This window comes from Osmerus mordax, chromosome 7, assembly GCF_038355195.1.
Source record: "Osmerus mordax isolate fOsmMor3 chromosome 7, fOsmMor3.pri, whole genome shotgun sequence".
NCBI classification, from domain to species: domain Eukaryota; kingdom Metazoa; phylum Chordata; class Actinopteri; order Osmeriformes; family Osmeridae; genus Osmerus; species Osmerus mordax.
The window spans coordinates 5,331,780-5,355,978 of NC_090056.1; the positions used below are offsets into that span (position 1 = coordinate 5,331,780).

At 41.0% G+C, this 24,199-nt stretch overlaps 1 protein-coding gene across 2 annotated transcripts; it reads right to left on the minus strand.

The window, feature by feature from the left end:
• Positions 1 to 1,268: 1,268 nt before the first annotated feature.
• Positions 1,269 to 24,016, minus strand: LOC136946548 (deoxynucleoside triphosphate triphosphohydrolase SAMHD1-like). Of its 2 annotated transcripts, none has more exons than XM_067240924.1 (25): positions 23,781 to 24,016; positions 22,350 to 22,621; positions 21,978 to 22,142; positions 21,597 to 21,703; positions 21,403 to 21,440; positions 21,089 to 21,269; positions 19,416 to 19,511; positions 19,120 to 19,307; positions 18,371 to 18,511; positions 15,155 to 15,392; positions 11,136 to 11,202; positions 10,382 to 10,454; positions 8,536 to 8,696; positions 8,318 to 8,433; positions 6,828 to 6,898; positions 6,122 to 6,274; positions 5,914 to 6,014; positions 5,701 to 5,809; positions 5,515 to 5,606; positions 4,968 to 5,083; positions 4,642 to 4,781; positions 4,224 to 4,316; positions 3,772 to 3,876; positions 3,001 to 3,138; positions 1,269 to 2,568 (listed from the first exon to the last, which is right to left on the minus strand). In XM_067240924.1, exons 2-25 carry the CDS (start codon positions 22,556 to 22,558, stop codon positions 2,401 to 2,403), a joined length of 3,066 nt encoding a protein of 1,021 aa, XP_067097025.1. In that variant the 5' UTR covers positions 22,559 to 22,621; positions 23,781 to 24,016; the 3' UTR covers positions 1,269 to 2,400. The 2 variants fall into 2 exon arrangements, with proteins under 2 accessions (XP_067097025.1, XP_067097024.1); XM_067240923.1 differs by lacking the exon at positions 23,781 to 24,016 and adding an exon at positions 23,530 to 23,635.
• Between the last annotated feature and the right edge of the window lie 183 nt (positions 24,017 to 24,199).

Genomic DNA, 24,199 nt, shown 5'->3' on the forward strand with positions numbered 1-24,199 from the left:
GGGAATGAAATGAACGGCAGTAGTGAACTGATATGGTGGGCAGTAGCAGAGATAGCGTGGGTGCGGCAGCACCAAGGCCCCACGCCAATTAGGGGCCCCTCAAACGCTGCTGATCTTGCGTCACATGACGAGAACGGGTGCCTTTGCCAAGTGACACTGCAGCTATTACTGTATTAGAACTGAAGTTGAAAACCTCCAGCTCTCCTTATGAAACGCCAGCTCTTCTTATGGAACGTAACAGTCATTTAACTCATGGTTACAATGGTAAACAGCACAACAATGACAATTACCACGCAACAAAAACGACATTCTAAGCAGACATATAAAAAAAATATATTAATGAAGTTACATTTGTATTTCGAACAAACGGCAAACTTATCAGCAAATTTTAAGACAACTCTATTTACCGCCTTGTGAGGTAACAGAATTTTCAAGACTAATGCCAGATATAGATTTAAGTGTGCTATAATAACAATAAAGTAATCCATAAATATTCAATTGTTTACTGTTCTTTGATACATGCTACAAACATAACATCATTCTTTTATTTCAAGAATGGTTACAATGTAAAGCAATGTCATTATAGTAGGCCATGGATTAAAGAAATCTGAGATTGAGATTGTGAGATTGCATCCCAAGCAAATGTATTTGTCTATTACCACGAGGATGATTCTTCAGCACCGCCATTTTATTTAGCATTTTATAATAAGACTTAGACTACAAATAACATTGTTGTAGACCCTATAGGCTACATGTCTGTTTTTTGGATTAGATCAAACTTTATCAATCCTGAAGGAATTTCTTGTTCCAGAGATTGCTAGAATGCAACAACATTGCTCAAGAATATAAAAAAAACAATAGGAATAAACTGTGGGGAAAAACTGCTCCAACTTAATTCTCATCACACAATAGAGGGGAAAATCCTAAAGGTCACTGTACAAGTCCACTAACTTTTTGGCAGAAATTTGACAATCATTCAAATTTCAATAGGTTATTTCAGGTGATTTTGCATTCTAGTGGCTTGTTATGTATCTTCCCTCTTCCTCATGGTATTAGATAGGGTTTTGTTGTTGCATCAAGGGACAAAGTGCTGCTATGGCCTCTGCACTTCTCTGATCAGTCAGTGACCCCAATCCTCTGGTCCCCCTGAATTATAACGCTGTGCATTCCAGTAAGAACATTACTCTCGATATCACAGTGGAGCGATTGTTTCAAGTTGCTGTTGGGAGATGTGAACTACAAGTAACACTAATAAAATAACAGTCAAATGAGAGAAATATATATTTTATATGCAGGGGTCAGCTACATCAGATTCATTTTTCAAATGACGAGACAAAACATACTGTTTCCAACATCGATGGGAACTACAAATGGACACAGCATGACAAAACAGTTAGTCTTTCAGGGTTTGGCTCTAGGAAATATATTGCTTTGGTAAAGTAGGTACACAGCCATTAGGCTTTCTATATTATGCTCCAAACTCCAGTTATGAATTGTACTTCATAACTGGTAATAATAGATATGGTCAAGTTAAAGTGTAAACATAGTAGAAAACTTAGCACAGCAAACACAGAAACCAAGTAAAAGGTAATACATGTCAATAACGTTGGGTAAATGTAACCCCGCATGCAGTCAAAAACGTGTCAACAAAATATTACTTTAAATAGCACTTTACTCCTGTGTATCATCTAGAACTACAAAGAATCCCCATAGTAACCTAATCTTAAGAACATAACTATAAGTTTACTATGTAGTTGCACAAATGTATACACTAAAGATAACAAGTCTTAATTTCAAATTCTAATCACAAACAGCATACATTTGACCCATTAGTAACTATGATGCTCAAACCCATAATTCTATTTGCAAGGGAAAGTGCGGGTTAGTGGGGGGGAACTGGTGTTAATTTAGATGACAACAATAACAGCATTAGCAATGTTGTTAACAAAATATTGACAATGCCCTGAAGAAAGATGTTCTGATGCATACATTTATGTATCATTTACTGCAAACCTTCAAAAAATAAATATACAATCAGCTTTGAGAAAACAAGAACAGAACAGACAGTATATTTAACATGATTGTCCGAAAGGATTTTAAGTGTAACTTTCACCTTGATGGATCAGATCTTAACCTTGGCTCTCATATAAAAGCTGGAGGATCTCTTGTGCACCAAAAAGTGAACATTAGAAAAGCTAGAATATGTTTGGTGACACGAAAGCACAGAGCTCACCTGAGGAATATGTTTTATGATTCCATGATCATACTGAATAAAGGCATTATATAAAACATAGATACATTGACATTGAAAACATGCCAACTGAAAAATATCTGAAAGTAAAATTATTAAATGGAAATAAAAGATGATAGAAGAACTGTAACCACCAAGTTAGACTTCTCCTAAAAGAGTCTAGACCTAGCTTTCTCCTGTTGCCCATTCATACTAGTCCAGCCATTTCCTCCCCGGCTGTGACCTTCATCACCTTCATCATCATCATCATCTTCACCATAATGGTTGGCCCAGCTTGCTTTCAAAGGGGTAAGTTCAGGCGCAATCACATCTCCGTCCTGCACAATTGTAAGAGTCAGAATTTCAGTTCCAGACAAGGGCTGAATTCATGGCATTCACTAAGCAGACGTTCATACGTTTGTCCAACTACTAAAGCCACAAAACCACCGATTTCTACATGCCACACAGACAACTTTTACAAAAAGAGTAAAAACGTTTAGAGGCAATTCAGTGGCTGGTCTGCTGCAGGCATATCGTACAATGACTGGTGGTTGAAGAGCTGCTTAATTCTCAGGTGAGTGTCTCCTTTGTTTCAGCAGTGATGTCACATTCTGGAATCGACTTTCCACAAAGACTACAACAAGTTTAACTTCCATCCACAGGGTTTAACAGCGTGTGCTGTATTTGGAGTGGCTATCAGAGGATTTGTAAAGATACATGTAGAGGGTTAGGGTTAAATACAATGGAATTGTCTGGACTGTCTCACCCACCTGTGGTTTGGAGAAGTTCATGTCCATGCACCATTGGACAAAGTGCTTCTTTGCAGCCTCCACGCTCCTCTCATCAGTCTTCTTACAGTAGACCCGGATGAGTTGCTCCGCAAACCTCTCAGGCAGGAGCTTGGACACCTGGGCAGAGAGGAGGTTCTGCTGACTCGCTGTTCATTTAACTAAAGCATGTGTACTGGATGTATCAGTGTGAAATGACACTGGTTAGTTTAAAGACAGGGAGGGGTTGTCATTTTCCAGACAGAACTGCCCCCACTGCAAAAAAAATCCTAGAGGACACTGTGCTTGAGACACTGCCACACTCCCATAATGTGATACACCTCCTCCATGTGAAAACTATGAAAAATGCAGCTGAGGTGGCATGAAAAAGATCAAAACGACAGGAGCATACCTTTGTTGATGACTGGGGGAATAAAGATAGCTATATAGAGCTTTGAAAATATGAAATAGTTTACGCGGACGGCTCGTGACTGGGACACTAGAGTGAGACACAGGCAGTGTCTGCAAGTATGAGCTGCAAAAAGTTAAGAGGCCGAGTCCCCGAAAACTGTCTTGATTTTGTTTTGTTTTTTAAATCGGACAGCTGAGCCTCCTCTTGGTGGGAATACACAGCTTGCAGAGTTGTGGATTAGAAAGGCATTGTATTCATTCTATAATATGAAATATGTCATATTTCAGGTTTGCAGACCAGTTTTTGGGCAGGAGGAAGTTCATCAAATGGAGTGGTTTTAGAAATGGCAATATGATTCGTACCTGATTCTTGCGGATTTGAATGGCTTTGGTGGGGTCGTTCTTGCAGTAGAAGCGCACATTATTGATTGGGTTCTTCTCCTTCATCCCATAGTCCATGTTGATGACCTGACACAGAAGAAGGGCGTTATATATTGGAATGGACTTCTGTCTGTGGATTGATTTGATTGGACATGGTTCTTCAGAGTAAATGATCAGAACTGTGTCCATAGCAACAATTTGTCATTCATAGCGGTGGTCTGCAATTCAGAAATAACAGACCGGAGAAAGCCATAATGGACCAATCAGAATTCAGTATTCAACAAAAGCTGTGTAATAAGCTAGCATGACAGCCGTCCAAGAACATCACTTCCACCAATCCAAATGCAAACTGGGTACCTGTGTTGAATACACTGCTGTGAAGCTGATAGATTGGTCTGCTTTAAAAACTTGACACACAAAGACTGGACACTCACATTAACTACAAAGTCCTCTGGTTGCAGACCAGCAGCTGGGTCCATCTGAGGCCTGGATCTTGCCACCTGGTCAGCCCACTTCAGGAGGACTTCCTGACAGACAGAAGTGGGTGACTTTCGTAGGCAAAATATTTTGCTGGATGGTCTCATAATATACATAATTGGTTACACCTCTTGACTTCCCAGTTTTACAGTCGTAGATATGGGATCATGACAAGTAAAGTTTGTCTGGCTAAAGAAATGTAATGTGTAAAAAAATATAAAAAAATCTTACCTACTTGAAAAATTTGGAAAACAAAAATGTAAACAAATATTTGTAACTTTCTTACTTTTGACAGTGTGTTTAATTTGAAATGAGGTATTTCAGCTCAACGGGGATTCTAAACATCTGTGCGACCAGCTATACAGTCACACACACCTGTGAGATCTCCAGGTGTTTCTCAGCCTGAGTCTGGCCCACACACTTGTAGAGACGTCGGCAGGTGATGTTCTCGAGAATCTCTCTTGCCTCAGCCAGCTCAGGAGGGGAGGAGTAGAGGATCTGCTCAAACACATGGTCTACATGAGGAGAGAGAGAAAGAAAGAAAGAGGGGGCAAAAAAGAAAGCCAGCATAAAACAGGGGGAGGGGAATATGACATCCTAATCAAAATACTCCGCCAAGGGCAACAAATCATGCAGTTTTCCTTAAACTGTGGGTTTCTTTGATTAAAACATTTGGAGAGAAAAAAACTCACTGAGCCTACCTGTAAGTTTAGAATAGGCCTCCATATCGTCTATGGCTGTGGAGATGGTGAATAGCTGTCCACCCGAGCCTTTAACCTGGATGTGTGGGTCTGCTTTGATGAAGGCCTCCGTGATCCTGAACAAACACACACGCTTGTCTCCTCAACACAAGCAACTGTCTCTTGAGCACTCTGGAAAGACGTCAGGTACTGAGTCGAAGCTGGTTTCATGGTATTATGGAGAGCCTTTCCTTAGGCAGGACAAACGGTTGAAGGGATTGTGGAGGAAGACAATATTTGGACTGAGTCGTCCTGGTCTTTGGAGGAGAACACATCGTAACACAGCTGTTGCTCAAAGGCCAGTGCATTCCATCATAGTCAAAAGAAAAGGAGGCTGACTACTAGAAGAGAAAGATCGTCCTTTTAAGTCTTCATGCATGTGGGACATGTACCACCTCAGGGAATCTATCCTTGCAAATTATTATATTATTTTCAAATGTGCTTTATTTGTTTTTTTACACACATCTTCCCGTTTATCCTGGTAGGCATTTACAGATCCAGTACTCACATAGTCTCAATGATGTTGCCCACTTTGTGCTGGTAGGCCCGTCTGTGCAGGCAGTTCCTGGTGTGGAACATGTCATACAGGTTACCTACTTCCTGTTGAAGGAGAAACATCAAGGGTACAGTTAACAAACTTTAAATAGGTTGTCATAATCAGTTTGAAGGTTGAGGGTTAGCCAGGCTACAGCACCTTATCTCTGGTACAGATGTGCTTCTTCCCGTCCACCTCACACACTCGGGCAAACTTCAGAAAGCGGTGGTAGTCAAAGTTATTTTGAATGCCCAGGTGGTAGCAGTCCCTGTGTGTATGTGTGTGTGTGTCAGAAAGAGAAAGAGAGGAAAATGTGTTACAGCATGGTTAATTATGCTGAAGAACAGTTATTTTGTTTGTGGTTGAACTTACCGGGCAAAGTAGTCCCATTTGTCAACATCGATGCCGTTTCTCTTGTTGGCTACAATCTCATAAAGGAAGGATTTCTCTTCTTGTCTACCTTTGTAAGGCCACTGGGAATGGGAGTCGAAATGCATAAGGAGCTTCCATAACAACGAGCATAAAAACAAGTTTTTAATCAGCTTTTAAGTCAACCTTGGATGTTTTCATTGGATCTCACCGATGCCCCTGTGGTTTTGTCTGTCGGTCCAGCGATTTGTTCCTTGATGAAGTCCAGGTCTTCAGGCAGAACCAGACCATGCTGCTCCATCACTTCAGCCAGTTCATTCTTGTGCACCAGGTGGTCGAACATGGCCAGGGAAGCCATCTCATGCTGCAGAGCACGACAACAATAAAAAAAAAAAGTACAGGTACACTGCCCCACCCTCAAACTTACATAAAAAGGCAATCATTCTTTTCTCAAGTGCCCTACACAATCTTTATTTATTTAATAATGTGAGTCACATATGTCGTACATGTGATCGTAACTCATGTTTATCTACCTCTTATCACCAAGGGCTGTAATAATGACTCCATATTTCCAATAGAGTTATTGCTGCTGTTCTGCACCTGTACATATTTGCAGACTATACCATTATGCCATTGTCCCAGTCTAACTTGGTGGGAATATACATTATGGAAGGAAAAATATAAAATGTTGTATACACAGTATATATTATCTTGGAAACAGTGGACTCTGAAAGCTATGGAGTTTACAAAGCATGTTTGTACAAAGGCCAGGACACCATGTCATAATGGGTGTTGAGGAATGCTTGCCCTCAATTGTTTGTATTTGTCTGTGTGTGCTTTCTGAATGAAAGTATCGTGGGGGGAAAAAACACACCGAATGTTGCTTTTCAGAGTCTTAACGGACAAAATCCCTTTACCTTCCATTTGGTTTCTGGACGGACTTTGGGGATGAACATCCCGTCGAACATGTGGGAGAATGGGCCATGTCCTGTATATGCATAAAAGAAAAAGGTTAGGCTGGGATGTCAAAACAAAGAAAGGGGGGGGCGGCGTAATTCAGTCCCAATTGAGTTTTTATTTTTTATGTTTGTTTTATATTCTGTCTTTTTTGATTTGACAAAAAACAATAAGGTATTTGCAGACGATTAGCTTAAATTTAGGTAATTCCCTTCGCATCAGCTGAACCACATGGCAATTCAAGCACCTTTACACACATTCTTATATATATTACCCATATTCCAGGCTATTTGTTGAGTTGAGAATGTCAATATTAGGCTGCAGGTGTATTCAATTGTGTTGTTAAGGCTTATAGTATACCTTGTGTCTAGTCCTGATTCAAGGCTTTGTTTTTGCCATGGTGACATGAAGTGATATAACAACATGGGAAACACAGCATGATGATACAAATTCATAATACTCAGTCATAAAGTCATACAACTCAAATAAAAGCTATAAAAGCACTCTTGCATAAGTCCAGACTCAACCCATTTCAACAGGTTCAGCAAAACAATCACCGGTGAGCTCAATTATGGAAAACAATCCAACTGTCCAAGAACTTTGGAATCCTAACATGGGGCACATGTTATAATTTACAGTTCATCCAAAACAGTCTGAACTTGAACCATATGGTAATTATATTCTTTTGACCTCAAATACAGAGTACAGGACCAAGATAAGCATTCAATCCTATGCTTTTACTTTCTGAATGAGCACTTGCAGAAATGTATCCTGTCCATCTCTCACCACAGCACTGCTTGTGGGGGAAGTGGGAGTCAGCCCTTCCTACCACGGACAGGGTTCCGTTCCATTCGACGCACCCAATTCTGAACTGTTCTGAGCATTTTGACCAAAAACACATTGTTCTAAACCCGAAAAGTTGGATCCAAGCCGATACCCCCAAAAACGCCGGCTTTCCTTGACCTGAAGTGCGAACAGTGACCACATCAGAGGGTGTGTCATATAGGAACAAGAGGATGGAGAAGAAAACGTTGGAGAAGTCAAGTGAGGGGAAAAAAAGAGCCTGTAGTGGTCTGCTGATGAGCCCCAATGCTTGGTGACATGTTGGTCATCTCTCCTGAAGATCAGGAGCCGCCAGGAAGCACCAAGGGTGAGCTGCGTGCCAAACTAGTCGACGAGTTGGCCGAAGTTGGGTTCACTCAAACGCAAAAACAAATGCCAAACAAATGCCAAGCAAAACAAATGCTCCACACACCATCGATGACGCATCCTTGATTACGATGGTTCAGCTCAATACGGGTGGAAAAGTGGGCGGGCTCACTAAGCACCAAGGTTCCGAAAATCCTGAACGGAACCGGTTAAGGAACCAGAGCCAACTTGTTTGGGGGGTTTGAGTGTTGTCATTACAGTTCATAGAGGGTGAACAAGGTTGAGTGTGTGTTTCCCTCACCCAGGTCGTGGCAGAGGCCAGCGATCTGCACACAGAGGATGTCTCTGCGAGAGATGAGAAGTTCTGGCTGTCGATCATTCAGCTCCTGGACCAGTCGCCCTGCCAGGTGGCCCACTCTAGACCGACACAAACACACACACAACCAGTTAACAGTAAGCACACAGCAACCATTGAACTAAATCAAATACACATTTCAAAACAAATGAACTCCTTCCTACCCTATGGAGTGCTCAAAGCGGTTGTGGGTCGCCCCGGGAAAGACAAAGTAGGTCCCCCCAAGCTGCTTGATGAAGCGAAGTCTCTGGAACTGGGGTGTGTCAATGATGCGGACCAGCAGAGGGTGCATCTCCACATGCCCATGTATGGGATCATTGAACACCTGAAGGTTGAAACAGGTCGGGAATAAGAAATCACTACTACTACAACCACTAAGGTTGGGCAATTCATCAAATTCCTGATCTGAGCTAACAACTTTGAAATCCCAGAAAACTAAGATTTTAGCTTTGCATTAGTTCATATAATAAATGTATTGAACGAACGGAATCAGTGACAAATGGATTACGCCTGTGCATGACGTCTCTCTTTGAGATGGACCTGTTAGAAATCAGCACGGGTACAGGTAACAGGAGGTGAAATACCTGATAGGGCTGGGCAATTATTACAGCTTCGCCCAGCATGTGAGATGACTAAAATCAGCTGCCAGCAGTGAACACTCCTCCAGCTCACCTGGTTGCTTAACTGGAAAGATGGCTTTTTGTGGTCTAATTTTATGAACATGTATTAAGAGGATATATCATACTAAATACCCACTATTACTCGGAAGAGCACGAATTAGGTCTTTTTAGGGGCTTGAATCTACGCTATTGTCTTTGCCCAGTGGCGAGTACATGGTGTAAGGCTGGGTGTCAACCTGCACCCACCTCTCATATGATAAAATCTGGAGTTGCTTGACAGGGTCTCAACTTGATGGCTCTCACACCCCATTGTGTAACTTACTGTAGCATTGCTAGTCATATGTTGATAAGTAAGGGTCAAGATTTGGTCTGATTGGTTGTTCTTGTGTATAAAAGGAATTGCAAAGCATTGTTCCGTGGATTCTTGATCTCCTGAGGGCTTCTCCTCAGCTCTGGCTTGTCCTTGTACTCCTTCCTCACATCTTGCTTTCTATCTCTGGTTTACAATAATCATGGTAGTGTAGGTAAGAGTTAACCTTCATTTTGTTACATGTTTGCCTTGTAATTGATTTCATTAATTTGCAATGTTATTTACATTTACATTTAGTCATTTAGCAGACGCTCTTATCCAGAGCAACTTACAGTACAGGGACATTTCCCCCGAGGCAAGTAGGGTGAAGTGCCTTGCCCAAGGACACAACGTCATTTGACACGGCCTGGAATCGAACTGGCAACCTTCATATTACTAGCCTGATTCCCTAACTGCTCAGCCACCGGAATCCCTCTTATTATTATGGTTATTTTATTTAACCTTACTTTGACCATTCTTGCTCTGATTTAACCCAGTCAAATAACTGTACGTCCACTGCTATTATCATTTGGTTCATACTAATACACTGTTCAGTTTCCCATCTTCCTTTAAACCATAGGGGAATTAGTTTTGGTTGTTTGGCCAATAACGGTTGAAGCACAGTCCATCATCATATTTACAGTGCTTCAGTAGTCCTGCACCTATAAAGGTGCAGTGAGCTGGAAAATTTTTGTTAGTCGTCATGCCTATAATTTTAGCTTGACACATCAACAGCTCCAGGGCACGACTAAACAATAGACAGAGACAACAGAGAAACAACACACACATCATGATGAGCGTCTTCCCTGTTTGTGTGCATCTTTGACCTTGGTGATTCACCCTCAAAAACACCCTTTCTATTGTTCCTACCACCAACTGGTACAGGTACACTGCCCCTCCCTCCCTCCCCTCCCCTCCCCTCCCCTCCCTCCCTCCCTCCCTCCCTCCCTCCCTCCCTCCCTCCCTCCCTCCCTCCCTCCCTCCCTCCCTCCCTCCCTCCGGCCTTGAAAGAGGAAGCAGAATGAAAGTGTGTGGTGTTACCTTGATAGTCTCGGCTACTATCTGCCAGAGCTTCCGCAGGCTGTGCAGGACCTGCAGTCTGGTGCCAAGGGGTCTAAGGGAGGCAATGCCCCACAAGAGATATGAGAAGTAGACCTAAACACAGTGAAACTAAGCTTAAACATCCTTGACATACAGATAAAGACTATTTTGTTTGTGTGAGAACCCGGTCTGACTGTCCAGCAAGTGCACTGCAATCCAACAATTCAAAAGACTTTGGCTTTGACAGTACATGTACAGCTGTTTTTCTTATAGACTGAACACTTGTGGCATACCACTGCCTTGCCATCCATTAAAGTGGCTTACCAACCACAACCCCCCTGGGAAACAGTGGTGCGCACGCACGCACGCACACACACACGCACACACACAACATGATTCAGGGCTCTCTGAGATTTGATCATCCAATTATTGAAACATGTTAGGCTGTGCAGGAGCACAAACTGCATAGATCACTGAAGTATTGAGGTTTGCGACTTGATATGGGTGTCCCAAAACTAACCTCTACAATCCTCAGATTTGTACTGTAGTTGTAAAAGGGCATTTATTTTCAGTTATGCAAGTTATCTTAATTAATCAAATGCATACATCCAGAGGAAGTATTTAGCATAAACAGTTTGGCGTTTCTTTTCTGTTGAATTTGTATTGCTGCTGTGGTGATATAAATTAGGCCTAGTGAAAGTGCTAATGACAGGAATTGCATGTTTAATTGAGCCAAACAAAAACACACACTTACTCTATCCCCATCTTCTCCAGCTGTGTTTCAGTAATGTAGCGTAGCCCTACTCCTGTGATCTTCTCCTCTATGGAAACAAACGAAGAAGAAAATGTAAGGATACCACTTTTTTTAAGAAAAGAGATTGGACCAGAGTTGTGTTTCACCTTCCAGGCAGTCGTTTAAGTGATCAAATGAGCGTAGAACAGTTTAGAGGAAGTTATGAAAGGGGTTTTGAATTACATATTGAAATAGGGGTCTCCCTCCTGCCCATTTAAATTAGATAGTCACACTCGTTTTAGATTTGCCAGGTGAAAACTGAAAGGCAGCTTTTTCTGCCTTTCCAGACTTCATAATATAACGCTAAGTCGTAAGCAGGCTACAAAGTATTAAATGTCATGGACGTACACGAGACACTTTTAGCGAGGTTAACCCTGCTAGCACTTAGTTGGGATGACAACCATTAGTATGGTATATAGAGTCCAAAAAAGAAAGAGGGCAAAATGATGTTCCTTCTACAACACTCAAATTGTATAGCATGACCAAATAGTTGGTAGAGGCAGACACCGCTAGGCTAGGCTGTATGTGCTAGCTAGCCACCTACACATGTAAAAAGCGTGTAAGCTAATAGATATGCTGGCTAGGTAGAATCAGAAACCAACCTCTGAACCTCTCTTCCAATGACCCGAGTCCTTCCTGACACATGTATCGGCAAGTGTCTTCAACATCCCACTGCATGAAGTCCCTGTTTCGCCTAACGACCGAGACTCGTTTCTCTGGTGTTTTGAAATGATTAGCCACCGGCAAATCCTCTCTTGGACGTTTTCGACTATCCATTTTGATTGTCTACTCTACCCGATTATCTATGATTAGAGTAATCTGATAGCAATGTTGAAGATGACTTCTAGATTTCGCGCCAAATAGTTTGATCGTACTGTACTGCTTGCAGTGAATTTCAAAAAAAAAAATGCCGACGTCAAGCCGGCATTTATAGCCTAGGTTCTGACGTAGGCCTATGGGTAGCCTGGATGGGCGGGCTGTAGTAGCACAAGACAGTTCATTCTGGTCCATGCCTGGTATGGTTCTTGTAAATATGCAATATTATATAAAGGTCTCAGGTCACTAAAGTAGTTTTTGTCTGTGAATTACACTTTTTAATTTAAATGTTTTAGTTTTTACTTATCGTGGCGTTATTCTGCAGGTCAAGTGCTATGGCCTTCCCATAATAATAATAATAATGATAACTAGAGAGGGTACAATTTCTGGGGAAATTGTAGGGTGTGCTTGCTTGCGTCGGTTGCACAGGGGTCTGTATATTTTATATAAAAATGCATCGGGCCTACTTATTATTTATAAAGATTACATAGATTTAAAAGCATCTTTTTTTTGCTGCTCATTTACAACTCAAAATACGAGTGAAGTGTCGAATGAAATATGATGTCTTCTCATTTCCCCTGCAAGAGGCAGCTGACAGGCTGAATCAAAACGAATACATTTGGCAGACCGGTGTAAAAATTGACCTAATCTCTATGACTTAAACGTCCTTTTAAGTTGTCCCTTCTCGTGATATTTTCAGGCATTTAGCCTACTCATATTGCATTCATTCATTAATAAAGAACCCCCTTTGAAGATTATTCTACGACTTTACCGGCAGAAGATAGAATCGCGATTCAAACAGTACCATCTGCTAACTGAAAATATGCCCCCAAAAACGTAAATAAGCTTGACATTTATTTAGTAGAAAATCGCTCATTCATAAAAAGCTCACTGGTAGCGATCATTGTCAGTAACAACGCAAAATGCGATATAGCCCTGTGTGGAGAAGCTGCCCCGGTAAATTATACTACTACAGTACAGTACTAGACTACTGCTGTGTTGGTCTTGGTAGCGATTGCGTTGGTTGAATTCGATTTAACGTACGGTTAAGGCTGAAATTAATTATTTTCATGAACAGATTGACAAAGTTTAGGCTGTGGCAATGAAGTTCAGGTTAGTAGTCAGATTGTTTCAACTATTGAAAGACTTTTGAGTAAGGGGAGTGCCGAACATGTTCTGTCACCGTTTGACTTGAACAGCTGAGGAGTTTTTGTTAGCTACTCACACTAGTGTCTAGGGTAGGCTACAGCGTTGCCGTGAGCTACACTGGTTTGAAACCACAGGTAATGGTAATTTCACCAACAAATCGTTTACTAATGTCAGAATAAATCATATAACGAAAATGTATATGTGAGGAATGTTTATTTTAACGATTGAAAACAGATACATCATAGACCACTGTAGTATGTGTTGCCCGGGCAACACAGGCTAATGTCATGATGCTAATACTTCAGTGAAATAGTAGACTACTGTTTCCGAAAGTAGATGTACTTCCTTAATAATATCAGCTTATATTGTACATTACACATCACAATTGTGTGTCATATCACAAAGTAAAATGAGTAAATAGTTATCACCCTGGCCTCTTTTCTTGTGGCGTTTCTGCAGCTGCCTTGCAGTAAAGCTATAGTTAGCCTAGCTATCCCCCAAGTTAACAGATGCGAAACGAATGTTCTGCCAAAGGTAGTCACGCGTGTTTTCGTGACGTTAGTGCAGACCGGTGTAAAAATTGACATAATCTCTATGATTTAAACGTCATTTTAAGTTTTTCCCTTCTCATGATATTTTCAGGCATTTAGCCTACTCATATTGCATTCATTCATGAATAAACAACCCCTTTGAAGATTATTCTACGACGTTACCCGGCAGTAGAAGATGGAATCGCGATTCACGGTACCATCTGCTAACTGAAAATATGCCCCCCAAAACGTAAATAAGCTTGACATTTATTTAGTGGAAAATCGCTCATTCATAAAAAGCTCACTGGTAGCGATCATTGTCAGTAAAAACGCAAAATGCGATATAGCCCTGTGTGGAGAAGCTGCCCCGGTAAATTGTACTACTACGGTACAGTACTAGACTACTGCTGTGTTCGTCTTGGTAGCGATTGCGTTGGTTGAATTGGATTTAACGTTCCGTTGTACGGTTTGGGCTGAAATTAATTATTTTCATGAACAGATTGACAACGTTTAGGCTGTGGCAATGAAGTTCAGGTTAGTAGTTAGATAGACTTTTGATTTAAGTAAGGGGAGTACCGAACATTTTCTGTCGCCGTTTGACTTCCTAAACAGCTGTGTACTGTACTACAGTACACAACAATTTTCTGTGCCCTGGGCAACAAGGCTTAAGGCACATTTCCCGTATTTAACAATGATTAAACATGGACTTACCTGAAAGTGATGCACGGGCACCATCTCGCAGTCTCTTTCTTTCTTTTTTCCTTATCATTTTAAGCCCATCTTATAAAAGTTGACCTAGCCTACTGTCAAATGTCGTCAGCCCACTGAGGGAAGGGCACCCACAGCGAGCTTGGGAAGTTGAGTGTGTAGCCTATTTGTTTTGGGGGGGGGGGGGGGGGCACCATCGTAACTTTTTGTGAGCATTTAAATAGGCTACATCTCTTGTTCTGCCTGTTTTGTAATATACGTGTCTAATATTTCTATACTAAAATAATATCGGTATTACAAGTATTATAACTATGATGATTTTTCAGTTGGCTATTTTTTTGGTGCCCCCTCAGGAGTTGGTGCCCTACGCACAGCACGTAGTGAGCGTTATGGGAGCGGCGCCACTGGCTACTACTAGACTACACACACTGTTTTTGACGTGATTTTAACATAACATTTTGATCGAACGAGTTGTAATAAAGTACTCACATTAAGGAAAGTTAGGACTGGGCAAGTGCCCAGTTGCCCTAATGGTTAATCCGGCCCTGGACAGCAACTATTCATGCAAACTATAAAAATGAGTGAATCATTGGTAGCAATGACAGGAGGGTTTGTGCACACATCATAAAAGAGATGAGGACAGGGGGAATGATCCATATAGATTGGTGGGTGGGGACACACAGAAAGATAACAGTGAAAGGAGTCCTGGAAAACAGCGTAAACTGTACTTAGCAGAGCACTGTGGGTGTGCGCACAGGTCCAGAGGTCAACACCTACCCAGATGAGCCGCTCGTGCCAGACGGGGGTCGAAGCCCACCTGCCTCGCCTTGTCCGTCCTCGCCATGAAGAAATTGATGACGCCGTCTGCGACCACGCAGTTGGGATAGCCCTCGATGGTGTGGTGGTAGCCCCGCCTCATGTGTAAGCAGTCCCCATCTTGGCCACCTTCTTCCACAGAGATGGTGTGGCGGAAGGTGGCAGTGTACCCGGTCGCCTCCATCACCGCCCCGCCCACCTGACAAAAGTACCAAGAAAGATTCCATAGTTTCTGAGATGGCCAGGGAAAGCGTGAATGGGGCTACAGTTGCACACAGAATAATTCTGACATCCTAGTTTATATGCTGCACGGTTAACCCACAGTAAAAGTTATAACTTGCAGTATATACATTGGGTAACACTTTATAATAAGTCAACGCTTTTTGGCATTTACAAAGTGTTAACTAATAGTTAGTTAATCCTTTATAAAACATTTTGAAACATTAACAATACATTATTAAATAGTTAATAAGCTTATTATTAAACGCTATGTTGATCATTAATAAACACTGTTAAAAATTATGTATTTTATTCATAATACAATTCATAAGGTGTTTGATAACTGCATTATCATATTTTATAGACAGCTTGTTAATATAGTTGCAAACCAGTAGTTTAAAAAGGTGTTAATGGTACATGAGCTGGTATAGAAAGCATTAGCAAATGGTGAACAAACCATTTACATTACCTTTATAAAGCATGAGTAAATAACTAACAACATATTTACTTATGTCTTTAAATTATGTATGCCAAGTCGAATACAGGATGTACACTATGCTTTGCAGATATCTTAACAACTATTTTATAAAGACTTACTAATGATGCAACTTGTGATTAGTAATGCAAGTTATAAAGCATTTACTAACTGTTAGTCAAGGCTGTTGCGTGACCTAATCTAAAGTGTGAACTATTTATGCCTTATTAAGCATTTATAGAAAGACTATAGGCCTATAGATGTTGTGTTTTTGTTTTTTTTAGAAGAAATAGCTGTTAATTTATTTACCTGGGTAATAAAATAGGATTTTATTTCCATTAAGAAGCGATACAGTAGAATTGGTATAAAAGTTGGTTACCCAAAGCTGTATTTTGTTTTTTTAAATGGCTGTAATAAACTGCAAATGTTTAGCTACTCCTCGACAGGTCTGCAAACGCCTTTGAAAGCAGAAATTTGTTAAAACGTTTGTTAACCGAGACCGTAGGTCGAGGGTTACAAACAAACAAATCGTTTTAACAAATTGAGACGACAAAGCATTTGCTGACCTGTCGAAGAGTAAACATTTGGTTTCTTATATACTACAACAATACGTGGGAAGATCCCAAATCAAACACGCCGAGTCTGGAGCAGACGCCATCTTGTCGGAGCAATCAGTGGCACTTGTACTGGTGACGTCACTACATCTCCAAGGCAACATATCAACAACTCTTTTGAGAACGTCTTCTGAACCAATAAGAACAGCATATTGGTTCAATTGCAACAACAGTACGAGCGTTCTGATTGGCTAATGGGTAGTCATGCCAGCCGCGTATTACGTCTTTATATTCTATGCGCGTTTTGACCTGCGGTCTGATACGTATTCTTATTGCCCTCCGCTGATGTCATCTTCAAAATGAGCGAGATCGAGGAGTTTTACTATCCAGATGACAATGAAGACATCAACAGCGACGAGGAAATTCTTAACTTTCTAAAAGAGCAGAAAAGTGTGAACACAGAGAGATAAACGACAAGCGCTAGGCAGATTGCTAGGTTTGGTTGCTCAGATTTCAGATTGGTTGCTAGGTACTGTAGGTGCTAACACCTGAAACACACCGTGTGAAGACTTGAGTAGAGCTGAACAAAACGACATGTTTTAAATGAAAAGAGCTAAAAATGCCATATAATAAACAACTTACTAACCTCGACCGTTCGGTCATGCCGGGAAATATCAAACTGAGGTTATAAGTATCGACCGCTGTCACTCTCGGCTAGTAGAGCTAAGTACTGTAGTTAGTAAGACACATGCCTGTCATTACTTCAATAAAATAGTAATTGTGTGTATCACATTGTGTTGTGTCTGTTTCCTTTTGAGAAACGTATGTTCAGCCTTTGTGAATGTGAGGTTCGAGAATGGACAAGAATACCTTAATAAATAACTTATAAATGTTTAATAAGGCATAGATAGTTCACACTTTAGATTAGGTCACGCAAAAGCCTTAACTAACAGTTAGTAAATGCTTTATAACTTGCATTACTAATCACAAGTTGCATCATTAGTAAGTGTTTATAAAATAGTTGTTATGATACGTTTGTGAATGTGAGGTTTGAGAATGGACAAGAACACCTTAATAAATAACACAAAAGCCTTAACTAACAGTTAGTAAATGCTTTATAACTTGCATTATACTAATCACAAGTTGCATCATTAGTAAGTGTTTATAAAATAGTTGTTAAGACATCTGCTAAGTATTAGTGTACATCATGTATTCGACTTGGCATACATTAATTAAAGACATAATTAAATATGTTGTTAGTTATTTACTCATGCTTTGTAAAGGTAATGTAAATGGTTTGTTCACCATTTGCTAATGCTTTCTATACCAGCGCATGTACCATTAACAGATTATAAACTACTGGTTTGCAACTATATTAACAAGCTGTCTATAAAGTATGGTAATGCAGTTATCAAACACCTTATAAATTGTATTATGAATCAAATCCATAATGTTTAACAGTGTTTATTAATGATTAACATAACATTTAATAATAAGCTTATTAACTATTTAATAATGTATTGTTAATGTTTCAAAATGTTTTATAAAGGATTAACTAACTATTAGTTAACACTTTGTAAATGCCAAAAAGCGTTGACTTATTATAAAGTGTTACCATACATGGAATATGCATTATTTCATTATTTCAGTTTGGTGTCCAATATGCTAAGATCTATTTTCAACACATCACTCTTCAGACCTCAAATCACATGACGCAAGCACAAACATCTATTGTCAAACAGTGAAAAAAACAGTACCAACTGTCCATTCATGTGATGTCATGATGACTGTTCGGAGTACTTATACATTAATCCTTCAATAAAAGTCACCTCCAAAGAGTGTCTCTCACAGCCAACAGAGTATGTGAGTACTCTGAGTCTGTTTGTCTGTCAGTCCGTCTGACCGAACAGAAATGGTGGAAGCCCTTACCAGGTCCAAGGTGGTTCTCTCCAAGATGTCCACCATCTTCTCCAGCTTTGTGTTAGCAGAGAAGATGAAGTCATCATCCACCCATAGCACGTACTTGGTGGTCACCTGGGAGATGGCTAGGTTTCTACCAGCAAACCAGCCCTGAAGAGGGAGAGGCCATCTTATGAAGCTCTTTGTGACGATGCATATTATAACTGGCTATACAAATGAAATTGGATCTAGAAACAATCAGATACTAAATGATATGTTAGTGGAAGGTTAGTCTATCTTGTGTAGATTATTAAAAAACCAGAGTTCCAATTGAGGAGAGGCTCGTGGTGGGGACCCATCCATAAAAAAGAACATTACAAATGAACAAAATCCCACTTTGGAGCCCACAACGTATAGGTTAGTATGTGTATTATGTGTATTTAGAGGTTTAGTACACTGTATTGGATATTGTATATTATTGTATATTAGGAGGTTTACTATATTTTTGCTTATCATAAATGTAATCTATGTTAAACTGAATACTTATATGTTATGTTATGCCAGGTTGCTTTGCGTTGTCTTGTCCTAAGAATTTCAGTGCCCAATCTGACCCTGTGTTGTTCTGTGCATCTGACAATAGAAGACTTGAACTTGAACTACTTCCCCTCCCAATGTCCTCTGAAACCACATGAACACTGTTTAAAGCAGATGCCAAAAAAGGGGCAGCTTACTCTTTTATGACACATTTAGTAGGTTTTCACCGGATGAGGTTGTCTCACCTTTAAATATGGCATGGTGTAATGCTCTATGTGGGGGCCCTTGACTGGCTGGGGCTCCTCGTTGTCGTCGGCGACCACTATGACAATGTCAGGGTAGTACTGCCGTATGCTGTCAATCAAGTCCTGTAATTTATCATAGCGCAGGAAGGTCTTGGTAGCGATGGTGACAAGGGAACTGATACCAGATACTGGGAGGAAATTAAACCGTTTATACAAAAAATAGGTTGATTCCACTCTAAAAACAAAAAATTTATTTTGACCCTGTTTAATTTCAGACAAACAACTGTATAACACACCTTCTTCTTTGAAGGCTGGTTTCACGAGTTTTGGGGTGATGACATGTCCAACAGTGATTGTAAAGACTGAGTGGTGTCCATGGGTTTCCATCTGAACTGGAAGAGCACAGGATATGGTCACTATGGATACAAACACTTATTAATCTTAACGTCTTTGTCACATCACAACAGTAGAAAAACAAAAGACGTATTTTCCATTCTGTCTTAAACAGGAATTCATTATTCCCAATCTATGTGTGTGTTGTACTGGATTCAAATGAATTTGTTTCATTTGAAGTCAGGTGGCTGAGCGGTTAGGTAATCGGGCTAGTAATCTGAAGGTTGCCAGTTCAATTCTGGCTGTGCCAAATGACGTTGTGTCCTTGGGCAAGGCACTTCACCCTACTTGCCTCGGGGGAATGTCCCTGTACTTACTGTAAGTCGCTCTGGATAAGAGCGTCTGCTAAATGACTAAATGTAAATGTTTGTTTCACTTAGCGTCGGTACTACAGTATAGACAGCGAGATGCAAACCGGTTGCTGCAACAAACACAGCCTCCAGATAAGTGTATGGGTAAACACAGAGCCGTCACAGGGGCGGTGCGACACCCTGTGCAAACTTAACATGCTGTTAGCACCCATAAACAGGGTGCATATCCTGTGCAATAAGCCCTGTTTATTGACATACACTGTGATGCACGCCCAAGAATCACTTTCAACCTGCACAGTGACTTTCCATAATTCCAACAGCTACATATCCTGTGCGTGTGTTCTTGAGTGCCTTGCTGTGTGTGCATGTGTTAAATGTGAACGTACACCCTGTATCCGTGGAGTTGATAAACATGCCAAAATAGATAGGATGAAAGGTTTAGAAAAAAAATACTGAAAGTAGAAAAGAAAAACAACTTTGTGATTGCAAACCATAAGAAAACTTTGGGAAGATGACTTTGGGGAAGCAATGACAGAGGGTCAATGGGAAGCAGCACTTGATCTAGTACACACCTCCCCTCCTTGTGCCAGACACGGCCTAATTCAACTTAAAATCCTCCTTAGAGTGTACTGGACCAGGGCTAAATTGGCCAAGATTTTCCCTAGTGTTGACCCTGCGTGTCCCCGCTGTAAAAGTCGCCCAGCCGACCACATACATATGTTCTGGTCTTTCCCTTTTCTCAGGACATTTGGGCCAGACACATTTCAGGCCTACTCCAGCATGTTTGGTATACACATCCCTCCAAACACAATATGTGCCATATTTGGCTTCACAGAAGAAACTCAATCTCTTAAAGGCAGGGCCTATGCTGTCATAGCATTCACCTCTTTGCTTGCTAGACGTCAGATATTACTCCTGTGGAAAGATCAATCACCACTCACATTCAGTAGATGGATGAGACATTATGTTTTTCCTGAAACTGGAGAAAATTAGATACACACCAAGCCATCAAGTATGCCGTGGAGTAGGTTATGGGTGGGGTTGGAATGATGGGTGGCACATGAGAGCAGTTCCAAAATCTCTGTCTTTCGTGTCAAAGGTACTGTGCAACGTGGATGGATTGTTTTCTCTCTGCCTAACTGCAGTTCTTCACCCATTGTCTCTGCTCAAACTTGATGTCTATCTGGCGAGCATGATATATTTTACTTGAGGTTTAACAAAATATTCATTTCTGATGTAGCTGACGGTATTTTTTATGGACTCACGTATGTCTGCTGTCCTGGGGTGGAACACAGTGTTTGTGTAGGTGACAAACTGAAGCTGTCGGTTCAAATTCGGAAGATGTCTACTGGACATGCTTATGTGCATGTGCCCCGCCCCTTTGATGAAAACTGCATCCACTGTGGCAGCCACATCAAACGTACCCATGGTGGCAGTCAAATTCACCTATGAGAAAGCACCATGGTGATAACATGCAAAATAAATGTAAAGTGATCAAGTCCAAACAGGGAAGTGATGCTGATCATACAGCACTTCCTAAAACCAAATTATACAACAAACAGAAAGAACTAGAACCTACCATGTATATGTCTTTAGGCAGTTCCTTCAGACCCAGCCCTTTGGGAAGATCAATAGTGAAAATCGTATTTATTCTAGAGAAAGAGACTTTCTTTATCCGCAAACCAAACTCATTAGTATTCCTTCAGATGGAAATCAACAGCACTTTAATGGTTGCAGAAACTCTCTACTGTATGGTTTATCATCTGCTCTTACCAGGGATGATGATAGTCTTGAGGGGTCGTACCTCCAGCCCCTGAGTAGGGTACTGGAGAGGACTGTTAGCCTCTGCTATGATAAGAAGGTCTAGAGCGCTGGAGGACCTAGAGTTGTAATGGGGATGTACGAAAGCATCAATCACACGTGACGTCCATCAAATATATATGGTTCAATTTGACAGTGGGAATTTACAAGGAATTGTGGAATTCTTTTTTCATGCGATGGAAACCGAGTGTGCATGTGTTTGTGTGTAAGCATGCATAACCATCCAATTCAATGCTGACATTTCTACCGTTGTCGATGGTGACGTCTGTGTTTTTGTTTTGGAGTCGGGGTGGGGACCAGGGGTGAATATTTCTGTGTGTACTGTTTTAATACCTCTTCTGGAAACGTTCATACTCCTGTGTCCTGCGACTCTTCACCTCTGAGTCCTGGATGGAGGACAGGAAGTTGTGTGACCACACACGGGGAAACAGCAAGTCGGCGAATGGCAGTTGGATGTTTTCATCCCTCTTGCATACGCACGTATCCTGCTTCAGACGACTGGGTGGAGAGCACATCGTTTAAAGAACAACATCACTTTTGGTGACTGTAGGGTGGAGAAACAGGAACACTACTAACGTCTTGATTTCCAGGCAAACGTGCTGCTAACCCAAGTACACCACTGTGGAGGCCACAGTGTTTGGGTTGGTGTGTCACACACTCAACACTGAACCAAAGCATGAGCAGCCAACACGGCTCGTCACTTACCTTGCCACACTTTCCTTGACATGGAAGGGGATATTATCATGTTCTTGCACCGGTTTATGAAGCTTCTTAAATAGAAAAGTCTTGATGACCAGTTCTGGGCGTTCGTTAACTGGGACGTCAGTCGACAAGTTCCATGAATGGAGGGCATAAATCAATACGGCAAGAGCCAGAATAGACAGCAGGGCCTTGCGGGCAGTAGGCCTACTCATCACGGAAATGAGTGCAGAATACAGGGTACAGGGAAGCTGACCAGCGCCTGGTTTGGAATGTGTCTGCAACAGAGGGGGTGTGGGCCAACAGTCAACTCCAGCACACCTTTCAGGAAGTGAAGGTGCACCCCATCAAGACTATCATAATCCCTGGTAACATTAGTCATCTACCATATCACATGTATTCGCATTGCTTTACTGTCATTATTCATTATGTTTTGTGCTCTTAGATCATATCCCATCATCCTTATTTAGTAGGCCCTATGTGAAAACAAATATGTATACGAGAATAGATATTATAATGGGAGGATGGTAGTCATTCGTATTGGCACATATTTGACTGAGTCATTTGTGTCCTGACTTGCAGTACAGGAAGTTAAAACTGCCCCTGCCTAACCCTAATCAAGGCAGAAAGACCATCTCCTTGTCTAACGTAAGGGACAATTTAACATGAGTGAAATCATGTATTATTTATAAAGTAGCCTAAATCATGTACAGCAGATTTCAAAGTGTTGATTAAACACAGAAGTGTTCATTTTACTCGTTGACTGTTTATGTTGGTCCCCTGTCATGGATCTACAGTTTATAAACCTCCAGGATGTTAATTTAACACATTGACATTTGCTGTGTCTTTAGTGCATTGTGTGCCAGCTAAACTTGTTTGTAAACTACAACTGCTACCCCTCAGAATATTCGTCATGATGAAATCATAAGTGGCAACAACTGACCACACTACCAGTCAAGATTCGCATATTCAAGGGCAAAAAATAAATCCATAAATATCCGCCATAACTTCACCTCATATAGGCTAGCCTATACGTCCTCCAAACAAAATGCCAATAACAGTAACGATATCTAAAAAACATTTCTTGAATTTGATTTTTACCATCAATAACAACGACTCATTTACTCCACAAAAGAAATGAGAAAGAAATACGATGTGCTTGGTTCAAAGACGAAGCCACATTTACCTCTCGAATTTTCTACCTGTCCGTAATTAGCCGGTGTTGTAAAGTTTATGCCGTGAGAATCTCCAACCTGTTTGTAATGTCCAGATGTGGGCGCTGTCAAAGATTTCAATGCAAGAAAGGATGGACTATGGGAAAGTAGATTGAGTTGAATGAAAAAGTTCGTGTACAGAATTAAATTCGCAAATTATGTGCTGACCCGGACTTGAAAAAGGGGTGAAGAAATAAAACAGAATTAGCTTCGATCGACTCACCTCTGTAACAAATGTTTTGCTCCAGGCTTAAGCCTTGCAGTACCCTATGCACCCTTCAAAAAAAAAACGAATCATCTTATCTTGAATTTCAGGTTGGTCGCGCTTTATCCAAGCTCCTTTGGCAAGGCGAGATATTGTATCTCGTTTTAAGCAGTTGACGGTTAAACGAAATTATTTCTTTAAAGTGTTTTCCTCCCCCTAAATTATAGGCTACGCTAGACTCGTTTAAAACTGGACATGTCCACTCATGCCAATTCCCTCATTTGTCCACCTTCTGAACTTTGGACTAAAATACTATCCAACCCTCCACCACATCCTACCTCCCAACAATCAGGAAAATAACTTCAGACACAACCGTGCACAAACTTGCACCTTCCCCTTGCTCTAAACAGTTTTTGCACTTTAACCTGTAAATCTGT

Coding starts and splice junctions, on each gene's coding strand:
- LOC136946548 (XM_067240924.1), bottom strand. CDS start 22,558: ATGAGTAGGCCTACTGCCCGCAAGGCCCTGCTGTCTATTCTGGCTCTT. Junction 11,203..15,154: donor GGCACGAGCGGCTCATCTGG/GTAGGTGTTGAC, acceptor TTGTTTCCATAG/AGGAGAAGATCACAGGAGTA. Junction 6,275..6,827: donor GTCCAGAAACCAAATGGAAG/GTAAAGGGATTT, acceptor CGTGCTCTGCAG/CATGAGATGGCTTCCCTGGC.